The sequence below is a fragment of the Pygocentrus nattereri genome, chromosome 21 (assembly GCF_015220715.1).
Source record: "Pygocentrus nattereri isolate fPygNat1 chromosome 21, fPygNat1.pri, whole genome shotgun sequence".
Taxonomy (NCBI): domain Eukaryota; kingdom Metazoa; phylum Chordata; class Actinopteri; order Characiformes; family Serrasalmidae; genus Pygocentrus; species Pygocentrus nattereri.
The window spans coordinates 32,701,411-32,715,696 of record NC_051231.1 but is presented as its reverse complement, the minus strand read 5'-3'; the positions used below and the strand labels follow the sequence as shown (position 1 = coordinate 32,715,696).

The window sequence follows — 14,286 nt, the reverse complement described above, 5'->3', positions numbered from 1 at the left end:
ATTCAGCCTACAGCAGTTTAGCCCCACCCATTCAGCCTAGAGCAGTCTAGCCCCACCCTTTCAGCCTACAGCAGCTTAGCCCCACCCGTTCAGCCTACAGCAGTCTAGCCCCACCCGTTCAGCCTACAGCAGTCTAGCCCCACCCGTTCAGCCTACAGCAGTTTAATTTAGTGCTGAGTTTTTCCTGGCAGTCTGTAGCAGGATTACTGAGGTGGAAGAAAACAGAGGGGAAAATAATGAAATGTGGTGCTGTTGATGGCTGTCAGGAAGCAAATGGACCATTGCAGCTTTCCACACATCTGAAAGGAGTGGCTGAAGTTCATAACGTTTATAAAGTATATTTTTATTACTTGCAAAGTGGTCATTCAATCAGAGCTGACATACTTACATTCATCAACCTTCAGGTCAGTAAAAAATCTGCCAGTTTAATTAAATTGGGATGAAACTGGTCATGTACAAATGAATTATAGCTCTTTCTTGTAAAATTATGAAAATTTGGACTTTATATGGGTTCGTTTAAGTATTTACTTACTGCTGGAGTTTATAATAACGGTGCCTGTGATCAGTCGTGTTGCTAATCAGACACCCCTTTCTGTCAAAGTAGGCTGCCCTTGGCTGCACCGAACAGCGAAACCTCCAGACTCTGGTGATGTTCAGACGTCTGGCTTGTGAGACTGCAGTAAACTAGTTCTTCCATAAGCAGGGTTAGACAGATCCGATGCCTCAGCCGGAACATTCCCGTTAACCGGAACATTCATCCGCTCCAATGTTCTCTGTGTGCAGAAGGCCCACGAGGCGGAGGTCCAGCAGGGCTCTCGGGGGAACCCGGATTATGTGGATCGAGTGAAGCTCCTGGAGAAGGAGGTGTCTTTCTACAAGGAGGAGTCCGGCAAATCCCAGACAGAAGTGGAGAGACTGCTGGAGATTCTGCGGGAGGTGGAGACTGAGAAAAATGACAAGGACAAAAAGATCGCGGAGCTGGAGAGGTGAGCATATTCACTTTAAACGCATCACACAAGATCCAGTCAGCCCTGTGAGATTCATCACTGCAAAGGCTGCTTTTGTGTAGTTTTCCAGTTTTCGTACATTTAGGTTTGAAGACTAACCCAGGTTACATCATTTTTAAGGTAGAAACAGAAATTTGCTAAATTCCAGTATAAAATAGAGATAATCTACTTAGATATGAGAGGCTTTTCCATTCCACTGACGCACTGATAGACACCACAGAGGTAATAAAGTCTACTCCAATGGTTTGAATGTAAGTTGCCTTCAATTTGAGTTGCTCTAATGATATGTTTATACGTCCACGTCCACATACTAGCTGTAGTTAATACTTTGGGTAACTAATTAAGAAAATATGCTTATTACAGTAATTAGAGGAGGAAGGAAGCTGTGCTTCAATGGGAAGAGGGGATTTTGTCTCTGTAATGGAGCTAGTGCTACTGAATTTTTTTACTAGACAAAAAATCTTGATTGTTGCCACTATAACTAATTGTGTTGAGGAAAATCCCTGCTGCGATGTTTCTTTTGTTCAGTTTATGCAGTTATTTTATTCATTTGTGCTAATAAATATTCATTAATACACTGTGATAGCTACAAATGAAGAAATGTACAATTTACTTCAGACAAGATAACAAGACAGTAATAGTTTGGTTTCCAAAAATGTTTCTATTTCCTGTTTAAAGGGACAGATAATTCTTCACATATATGGCAGCTGTTGGAACAAAAAAAGTAATTTTTTATTTATTTATTTTTAGTTGAAAGTTGAAAATATGTGGCTCTTATATTGTGTCAAAATTTCATGATCTGACCCATAAAAATGGGCCAAAGTGACTTTGAATTAAACCTTGTTACATGAACTTATATGGAGAACTGTCTTTTGCTGCCTCTGTAAAGATTCTTTGTGGATGTAGATAAGATAAGATACCTTTATTGTCATTGCACAGTGTAACGAAATTGAGCAGCAATCCAACGGCACTTCCTACATACGAAACAATTAAACATTATAGTGGTTGGTTGGTGTAGTGGGTAACACCTCTGCCTTCTACACTGCAGACTAGGGTTCAATCCCCACCTGGGCAAACACCCTACACTATACCAATAAGAGTCCTTGGGCAAGACTCCTAACACCACCTTGGCCTTCCTGTGTAAAATGATCAAATTGTAAGTCGCTCTGGATAAGAGCGACAGCCAAATGCCGTAAATGTAAAATTAAAAAAGTACAGATTTAAGAAAAATCATATAAAAATCTTAAATATAAAGAAAAAAGGACTATAAAACTATATATTCTAAATAGACAGTAGACAGGTGAGGTAGCTGTTAGTTATTGCATGTTCCTGGATCGCTTATAGAGTCATATGATATAGATCACACACTCGAGAACAAACAGTGCAGTGAATAATAAACAGAGCAGAGGTGCAGTGGAACACTGGAGCAGCGTCCCATGAATTTCACTGTGTTTGTACACTGTGGAATTAGACCTCTGCATTTGACCCATCCGTGCAGTGGAACACCCACATACATGCACACTAGTGAACACACACACACTAGGGGGCAGTGAGCACACTTGCCCGGAGGGCAGCCCTATCCACGGCGCCCGGGGAGCAACTGGGGGTTAGGTGTCTTGCTCAAGGACACCTCAGTCAATCTTCCGGTCATAGGGCCGGTTCTATAACCTCCAGCCCACGACTGCCCCCTAATTGTCATTGTTGAGTTTCGACAATGCCTCTGTATAGAACCATGAACACGCCAAAGAACCATTTGCATGCTTAAATGGTTCTTTTCATGGTGAAATGGTTCTTCAGATTGATCAGCTTGACATCATAACAATAGCAGAACCCTGCTTTGTGCTATATACAACCATATACGTGTTCTCCATCAGTCTGAAGAACCACTTCACCATGCAAAGAACCATTTAAGCATGCCAAAGGTTCTGTATAGAGGCATTGTCTTCACCAGAGATCCCCTGAAGAACCGTGTTTTTAAAGAGCCTAATGGTTCCAGGGAGTTAAACCCCAAAATTTCATTCCCCAAGTTTAACTCGGAACAATCTTCAACCAGATGTGGCCTGTTAGCCCACAGAGCCTATCCAGTCTGTGGGATCTGGTGCTAATTCCAGTTTGTCTTGCTGTAAATACTGTGTTAGTGTAATTATGTGTGTCTGCTTTTACAGCTTCAGTGTGTTTTTATTAGAATCACTGTATTTTAGTGCTCTGTCTCTTTACTGTGTCAGTGCATTCTCTCTCACTGAGGGTCGACAGCCGTAGAGCTGCTCTGTGAGTAATCTTAGCATAAAGTCTCCACTCAGTGTGCGGAAAGCAAGACAGCACCTGATGGCAGCGTCACAGAGAGAAGGTCTGTTTTACACTGGCGCCCTCTGCTGCTCACAGACCATTACTGCGTTTCTCTGTTGCCCTGTTTGAGCTTTAAGTGTTAGTGGTGTCTGATTAACTCTGTGTTTCTGTTCTTTTCTGCTGGCTTTCCCTCTTTTTCTTTTTTTTCTTTTTTCTTTTTGGAATTTCTCTCTCTTTTTTCTTCTTCCTGTATCTTTTGCTCTCCAAAATCTCTCGTCACATGTCTCTCTGTCCTTTTTTTGCCATCCTCGATCCCGTTTTTCCTTCGTCCTCTCATCACTGACCTCCAAAATCTGTGTCTTTTTTCCTCTGTGGCTTTTTGCCATTTCTTTCCTTCCAACATTCTCCTTTCTGGGAATTGACATGACTGTTGTTCCAACTTACTGCTTAAAATATATGCCATTCCACTTTACACCCCCTTATATCTGTCCTCTTTCTGCATTTTCCCCACCTGTTCATGTTCATGTGGTCTTAAATATGACTCCCCATCATTTTTCTCAATCCCTGCATTTCTATCTATCTCTCTCTCTGTCTCTCTGTCGCTCTCTCTATCTCTCTCTCTCTCTCTCTCTATCTCTCTCTCTTTCTCTCTCTCTCTCTCCCCTCCCCTCTCTCTCTCTCTCTCTCTCTCTCTCTCTCTCTCTCTCTGTCTCTCTCTCTCTCTCTCTCTCTCTCTCTCTCTCTCTCTCTCACTCTCTCTCTCTCTCTCTCTATCTCTCTCTCTATATCTCTCTCTCTCTCTCTCTCTCTCTCTCTCTCTCTCTCTCTCTCTCTCTCTCTCTCTCCCCCCTCATTTTGCTCAAACCCTGCCACACTACACCCAACATATCCAAACATAACTCCACCAACCCTGCCCTGTACCAGCCCCCCTGGCCCTTTGCCCCGCCCCTTACCCCGCCCTGGGGGCAGAGCCCCAGCTGACCCGCCCCCCTCCGTCTCCAACGCCCCTCAGCAGATTGGGGGCATGGTGTGGGACTTCCTGGGAAAGTGAGTGCTCTGCCCTGCTCACAGCTCACCGCTCAGCTGCACATGCCTGCCGCCTGCTAGGACTGACTCCCACTGAGGACTGCTGTGGTCGACCGAACAGTCTGATTTCCTATTAAACTTGACCCCTACCTGAAGAACAGCTAATACATAAAACATACACTGTAGAACTTAACATTATTTTTCATCATAAACCGTAAATCAATATTTACACCTTTATCACTCCACAATATTATCGTCAGACTGTAAAACTACACACTGCAGATTCATACTGGATTAAAATCACTCCACAATTATTACCGTCAGACTGTAAAACTACACACGCTGCAGATTCATACTGGATTAAAATCACTCCACAATTATTACAGTCAGACTGTAAAACTACACACTGCAGATTCATACTGGATTAAAATCACTCCACAATTATTACAGTCAGACTGTAAAACTACACACGCTGCAGATTCATACTGGATTAAAATCTCTCCACAATTATTACAGTCAGACTGTAAAACTACACACACTGCAGATTCATACGGGATTAAAATCACTCCACAATTATTACAGTCAGACTGTAAAACTACACACTGCAGATTCATACTGGATTAAAATCACTCCACAATTATTACAGTCAGACTGTAAAACTACACACTGCAGATTCATACTGGATTAAAATCACTCCACAATTATTACAGTCAGACTGTAAAACTACACACGCTGCAGATTCATACTGGATTAAAATCACTCCACAATTATTACCGTCAGACTGTAAAACTACACACTGTAGATTCATACTGGATTAAAATCACTCCACAATTATTACTGTCAGACTGTAAAACTACACACTGCAGATTCATACTGGATTAAAATCACTCCACAATTATTACCGTCAGACTGTAAAACTACACACGCTGCAGATTCATACTGGATTAAAATCACTCCACAATTATTACAGTCAGACTGTAAAACTACACACTGCAGATTCATACTGGATTAAAATCACTCCACAATTATTACAGTCAGACTGTAAAACTACACACACTGCAGATTCATACTGGATTAAAATCACTCCACAATTATTACAGTCAGACTGTAAAACTACACACACTGCAGATTCATACTGGATTAAAATCACTCCACAATTATTACAGTCAGACTGTAAAACTACACACACTGCAGATTCATACTGGATTAAAATCACTCCACAATTATTACAGTCAGACTGTAAAACTACACACTGCAGATTCATACTGGATTAAAATCACTCCACAATTATTAAAGTCAGACTGTAAAACTACACACTGTAGATTCATACTGGATTAAATCACTCCACAATTATTACAGTCAGACTGTAAAACTACACACTGCAGATTCATACTGGATTAAAATCACTCCACAATTATTACAGTCAGACTGTAAAACTACACACTGCAGATTCATACTGGATTAAAATCACTCCACAATTATTACCATCAGACTGTAAAACTACATACTGCAGATTCATACTGGATTAAAATCACTCCACAATTATTACAGTCAGACTGTAAAACTACACACTGCAGATTCATACTGGATTAAAATCACTCCACAATTATTACCATCAGGCTGTAAAACTACACACACTGCAGATTCATACTGGATTAAATCACTCCACAATTATTACAGTCAGACTGTAAAACTACACACTGCAGATTCATACTGGATTAAATTCACTCCACAATTATTACAGTCAGACTGTAAAACTACACGCTGCAGATTCATACTGGATTAAAATCTCTCCACAATTATTACTGTCAGACTGTAAAACTACACACGCTGCAGATTCATACTGGATTAAAATCACTCCAAAATTATTACAGTCAGACTGTAAAACTACACACACTGCAGATTCATACTGGATTAAAATCCCTCCACAATTATTACTGTCAGACTGTAAAACTACACACTGCAGATTCATACTGGATTAAAATCACTCCACAATTATTACCATCAGGCTGTAAAACTACACACACTGCAGATTCATACTGGATTAAATCACTCCACAATTATTACAGTCAGACTGTAAAACTACACACTGCAGATTCATACTGGATTAAATTCACTCCACAATTATTACAGTCAGACTGTAAAACTACACGCTGCAGATTCATACTGGATTAAAATCTCTCCACAATTATTACTGTCAGACTGTAAAACTACACACGCTGCAGATTCATACTGGATTAAAATCACTCCAAAATTATTACAGTCAGACTGTAAAACTACACACACTGCAGATTCATACTGGATTAAAATCCCTCCACAATTATTACTGTCAGACTGTAAAACTACACACACTGCAGATTCATACTGGATTAAAATCCCTCCACAATTATTACCGTCAGACTGTAAAACTACACACTGCAGATTCATACTGGATTAAAATCACTCCACAATTATTACCGTCAGACTGTAAAACTACACACGCTGCAGATTCATACTGGATTAAAATCACTCCACAATTATTACCGTCAGACTGTAAAACTACACACTGCAGATTCATACTGGATTAAAATCACCCCACAATTATTACAGTCAGAGTGTAAAACTACACACTGCAGATTCATACTGGATTAAAATCACTCCACAATTATTACAGTCAGACTGTAAAACTACACACTGCAGATTCATACTGGATTAAAATCACTCCACAATTATTACAGTCAGACTGTAAAACTACACACTGCAGATTCATACTGGATTAAAATCACTCCACAATTATTACCATCAGACTGTAAAACTACACACTGCAGATTCACACTGGATTAAATCACTCCACAATTATTACAGTCAGACTGTAAAACTACACACACTGCAGATTAATACTGGATTAAAATCACTCCACAATTATTACCATCAGACTGTAAAACTACACACACTGCAGATTCATACTGGATTAAAATCACTCCACAATTATTACAGTCAGACTGTAAAACTACACACTGCAGATTCACACTGGATTAAAATCACTCCACAATTATTACAGTCAGACTGTAAAACTACACACTGCAGATTCATACTGGATTAAAATCACTCCACAATTATTACAGTCAGACTGTAAAACTACACGCTGCAGATTCATACTGGATTAAAATCTCTCCACAATTATTACAGTCAGACTGTAAAACTACACGCTGCAGATTCATACTGGATTAAAATCTCTCCACAATTATTACTGTCAGACTGTAAAACTACACACGCTGCAGATTCATACTGGATTAAAATCACTCCAAAATTATTACAGTCAGACTGTAAAACTACACACACTGCAGATTCATACTGGATTAAAATCCCTCCACAATTATTACTGTCAGACTGTAAAACTACACACACTGCAGATTCATACTGGATTAAAATCCCTCCACAATTATTACCGTCAGACTGTAAAACTACACACTGCAGATTCATACTGGATTAAAATCACTCCACAATTATTACCGTCAGACTGTAAAACTACACACGCTGCAGATTCATACTGGATTAAAATCACTCCACAATTATTACCGTCAGACTGTAAAACTACACACACTGCAGATTCATACTGGATTAAAATCCCTCCACAATTATTACCGTCAGACTGTAAAACTACACACTGCAGATTCATACTGGATTAAAATCACTCCACAATTATTACCGTCAGACTGTAAAACTACACACTGCAGATTCATACTGGATTAAAATCACCCCACAATTATTACAGTCAGAGTGTAAAACTACACACTGCAGATTCATACTGGATTACAATCACTCCACAATTATTACAGTCAGACTGTAAAACTACACACTGCAGATTCATACTGGATTAAAATCACTCCACAATTATTACAGTCAGACTGTAAAACTACACACTGCAAATTCATACGGGATTAAAATCACTCCACAATTATTACCATCAGACTGTAAAACTACACACTGCAGATTCACACTGGATTAAATCACTCCACAATTATTACAGTCAGACTGTAAAACTACACACACTGCAGATTAATACTGGATTAAAATCACTCCACAATTATTACCATCAGACTGTAAAACTACACACACTGCAGATTCATACTGGATTAAAATCACTCCACAATTATTACAGTCAGACTGTAAAACTACACACTGCAGATTCACACTGGATTAAAATCACTCCACAATTATTACAGTCAGACTGTAAAACTACACACTGCAGATTCATACTGGATTAAAATCACTCCACAATTATTACAGTCAGACTGTAAAACTACACGCTGCAGATTCATACTGGATTAAAATCTCTCCACAATTATTACAGTCAGACTGTAAAACTACACGCTGCAGATTCATACTGGATTAAAATCTCTCCACAATTATTACTGTCAGACTGTAAAACTACACACGCTGCAGATTCATACTGGATTAAAATCACTCCAAAATTATTACAGTCAGACTGTAAAACTACACACACTGCAGATTCATACTGGATTAAAATCCCTCCACAATTATTACTGTCAGACTGTAAAACTACACACACTGCAGATTCATACTGGATTAAAATCCCTCCACAATTATTACCGTCAGACTGTAAAACTACACACTGCAGATTCATACTGGATTAAAATCACTCCACAATTATTACCGTCAGACTGTAAAACTACACACGCTGCAGATTCATACTGGATTAAAATCACTCCACAATTATTACCGTCAGACTGTAAAACTACACACACTGCAGATTCATACTGGATTAAAATCCCTCCACAATTATTACCGTCAGACTGTAAAACTACACACTGCAGATTCATACTGGATTAAAATCACTCCACAATTATTACCGTCAGACTGTAAAACTACACGCTGCAGATTCATACTGGATTAAAATCACTCCACAATTATTACCGTCAGACTGTAAAACTACACACTGCAGATTCATACTGGATTAAAATCACCCCACAATTATTACAGTCAGAGTGTAAAACTACACACTGCAGATTCATACTGGATTAAAATCACTCCACAATTATTACAGTCAGACTGTAAAACTACACACTGCAGATTCATACTGGATTAAAATCACTCCACAATTATTACAGTCAGACTGTAAAACTACACACTGCAGATTCATACTGGATTAAAATCACTCCACAATTATTACCATCAGACTGTAAAACTACACACTGCAGATTCACACTGGATTAAATCACTCCACAATTATTACAGTCAGACTGTAAAACTACACACACTGCAGATTAATACTGGATTAAAATCACTCCACAATTATTACCATCAGACTGTAAAACTACACACACTGCAGATTCATACTGGATTAAAATCACTCCACAATTATTACAGTCAGACTGTAAAACTACACACTGCAGATTCACACTGGATTAAAATCACTCCACAATTATTACAGTCAGACTGTAAAACTACACACTGCAGATTCATACTGGATTAAAATCACTCCACAATTATTACTGTCAGACTGTAAAACTACACACTACAGATTCATACTGGGTTAAAATCACTCCACAATTATTACAGTCAGGCTGTAAAACTACACACGCTGCAGATTCATACTGGATTAAAATCACTCCACAATTATTACAGTCAGACTGTAAAACTACACACACTGCAGATTCATATTGGATTAAAATCACTCCACAATTATTACAGTCAGACTGTAAAACTACACACTGCAGATTCATACTGGATTAAAATCACTCCACAATTATTACCATCAGACTGTAAAACTACACACGCTGCAGATTCATACTGCATTAAAATCTCTCCACAATTATTACAGTCAGACTGTAAAACTACACACACTGCAGATTCACACTGGATTAAAATCACTCCACAATTATTACCATCAGACTGTAAAACTACACACACTGCAGATTCATACTGGATTAAAATCACTCCACAATTATTACAGTCAGACTGTAAAACTACACACTGCAGATTCACACTGGATTAAAATCACTCCACAATTATTACAGTCAGACTGTAAAACTACACACTGCAGATTCATACTGGATTAAAATCACTCCACAATTATTACTGTCAGACTGTAAAACTACACACTACAGATTCATACTGGATTAAAATCACTCCACAATTATTACAGTCAGGCTGTAAAACTACACACGCTGCAGATTCATACTGGATTAAAATCACTCCACAATTATTACAGTCAGACTGTAAAACTACACACTGCAGATTCATACTGGATTAAAATCACTCCACAATTATTACAGTCAGACTGTAAAACTACACACTGCAGATTCATACTGGATTAAAATCACTCCACAATTATTACAGTCAGACTGTAAAACTACACACGCTGCAGATTCATACTGGATTAAAATCTCTCCACAATTATTACAGTCAGACTGTAAAACTACACACACTGCAGATTCATACTGGATTAAAATCACTCCACAATTATTACAGTCAGACTGTAAAACTACACACTGCAGATTCATACTGGATTAAATCACTCCACAATTATTACAGTCAGACTGTAAAACTACACACACTGCAGATTCATACTGGATTAAAATCACTCCACAATTATTACAGTCAGACTGTAAAACTACACACTGCAGATTCATACTGGATTAAAATCACTCCACAGTTATTACAGTCAGACCGTAAAACTGCACACACTGCAGATTAATACTGGATTAAAATCACTCCACAATTATTACAGTCAGACTGTAAAACTACACACTGCAGATTCACACTGGATTAAAATCACTCCACAATTATTACAGTCAGACTGTAAAACTACACACTGCAGATTCATACTGGATTAAAATCACTCCACAATTATTACCGTCAGACTGTAAAACTACACACTGTAGATTCATACTGGATTAAAATCACTCCACAATTATTACTGTCAGACTGTAAAACTACACACTGCAGATTCATACTGGATTAAAATCACTCCACAATTATTACCGTCAGACTGTAAAACTACACACGCTGCAGATTCATACTGGATTAAAATCACTCCACAATTATTACAGTCAGACTGTAAAACTACACACACTGCAGATTCACACTGGATTAAAATCACTCCACAATTATTACCATCAGACTGTAAAACTACACACACTGCAGGTTCATACTGGATTAAAATCACTCCACAATTATTACAGTCAGACTGTAAAACTACACACTGCAGATTCACACTGGATTAAAATCACTCCACAATTATTACAGTCAGACTGTAAAACTACACACTGCAGATTCATACTGGATTAAAATCACTCCACAATTATTACAGTCAGACTGTAAAACTACACACACTGCAGATTCACACTGGATTAAAATCACTCCACAATTATTACAGTCAGTCTGTAAAACTACACACTGCAGATTCATACTGGATTAAAATCACTCCACAATTATTACTGTCAGACTGTAAAACTACACACTACAGATTCATACTGGATTAAAATCACTCCACAATTATTACAGTCAGGCTGTAAAACTACACACGCTGCAGATTCATACTGGATTAAAATCACTCCACAATTATTACAGTCAGACTGTAAAACTACACACACTGCAGATTCATATTGGATTAAAATCACTCCACAATTATTACAGTCAGACTGTAAAACTACACACTGCAGATTCATACTGGATTAAAATCACTCTACAATTATTACAGTCAGACTGTAAAACTACACACGCTGCAGATTCATACTGGATTAAAATCTCTCCACAATTATTACAGTCAGACTGTAAAACTACACACACTGCAGATTCATACTGGATTAAAATCACTCCACAATTATTACAGTCAGACTGTAAAACTACACACTGCAGATTCATACTGGATTAAAATCACTCCACAATTATTACAGTCAGTCTGTAAAACTACACACTGCAGATTCATACTGGATTAAAATCACTCCACAATTATTACTGTCAGACTGTAAAACTACACACTACAGATTCATACTGGATTAAAATCACTCCACAATTATTACTGTCAGGCTGTAAAACTACACACGCTGCAGATTCATACTGGATTAAAATCACTCCACAATTATTACAGTCAGACTGTAAAACTACACACACTGCAGATTCATATTGGATTAAAATCACTCCACAATTCTTACAGTCAGACTGTAAAACTACACACTGCAGATTCATACTGGATTAAAATCACTCCACAATTATTACAGTCAGACTGTAAAATTACACACTGCAGATTCATACTGGATTAAAATCACTCCACAATTATTACAGTCAGACTGTAAAACTACACACACTGCAGATTCATACTGGATTAAATCACTCCACAATTATTACAGTCAGACTGTAAAACTACACACACTGCAGATTCATACTGGATTAATTCACTCCACAATTATTACAGTCAGACTGTAAAACTACACACACTGCAGATTCACACTGGATTAAAATCACTCCACAATTATTACCATCAGACTGTAAAACTAATCACTGCAGATTCATACTGGATTAAAATCACTCCACAATTATTACAGTCAGACTGTAAAACTACACACTGCAGATTCATACTGGATTAAAATCACTCCACAATTATTACAGTCAGACTGTAAAACTACACACTGCAGATTCATACTGGATTAAAATCACTCCACAATTATTACAGTCAGACTGTAAAACTACACACGCTGCAGATTCATACTGGATTAAAATCACTCCACAATTATTACCGTCAGACTGTAAAACTACACACTGTAGATTCATACTGGATTAAAATCACTCCACAATTATTACTGTCAGACTGTAAAACTACACACGCTGCAGATTCATACTGGATTAAAATCACTCCACAATTATTACAGTCAGACTGTAAAACTACACACACTGCAGATTCATATTGGATTAAAATCACTCCACAATTATTACAGTCAGACTGTAAAACTACACACTGCAGATTCATACTGGATTAAAATCACTCCACAATTATTACAGTCAGACTGTAAAACTACACACGCTGCAGATTCATACTGGATTAAAATCTCTCCACAATTATTACAGTCAGACTGTAAAACTACACACACTGCAGATTCACACTGGATTAAAATCACTCCACAATTATTACCATCAGACTGTAAAACTACACACGCTGCAGATTCATACTGGATTAAAATCTCTCCACAATTATTACAGTCAGACTGTAAAACTACACACACTGCAGATTCACACTGGATTAAAATCACTCCACAATTATTACCATCAGACTGTAAAACTACACACTGTAGATTCATACTGGACTAAAATCACTCCACAATTATTACTGTCAGACTGTAAAACTCCACACTGCAGATTCATACTGGATTAAAATCACTCCACAATTATTACCGTCAGACTGTAAAACTACACACGCTGCAGATTCATACTGGATTAAAATCACTCCACAATTATTACAGTCAGACTGTAAAACTACACACTACAGATTCATACTGGATTAAAATCACTCCACAATTATTACAGTCAGGCTGTAAAACTACACACGCTACCAGATTCATACTGGATTAAAATCACTCCACAATTATTACAGTCAGACTGTAAAACTACACACACTGCAGATTCATATTGGATTAAAATCACTCCACAATTATTACAGTCAGACTGTAAAACTACACACTGCAGATTCATACTGGATTAAAATCACTCTACAATTATTACAGTCAGACTGTAAAACTACACACGCTGCAGATTCATACTGGATTAAAATCTCTCCACAATTATTACAGTCAGACTGTAAAACTACACACACTGCAGATTCATACTGGATTAAATCACTCCACAATTATTACAGTCAGACTGTAAAACTACACACTGCAGATTCATACTGGATTGAAATCACTCCACAATTATTACAGTCAGTCTGTAAAACTACACACTGCAGATTCATACTGGATTAAAATCACTC

General features: G+C 37.9%; 1 protein-coding gene across 5 annotated transcripts in view; it reads left to right on the top strand.

Annotated features, from left to right (window-relative positions):
• The window catches only part of erc2 (ELKS/RAB6-interacting/CAST family member 2), a 130,303-nt gene that overhangs the window by 89,153 nt on the left and 26,864 nt on the right, over positions 1-14,286 (top strand). For all 5 annotated transcript variants that reach the window (XM_037532492.1, XM_037532493.1, XM_037532489.1 and 2 more), the window contains one exon: positions 784-986. In XM_037532492.1, the coding sequence (XP_037388389.1) occupies positions 784-986 (203 nt within the window). The remainder of the gene's footprint in view (positions 1-783; positions 987-14,286) is intronic.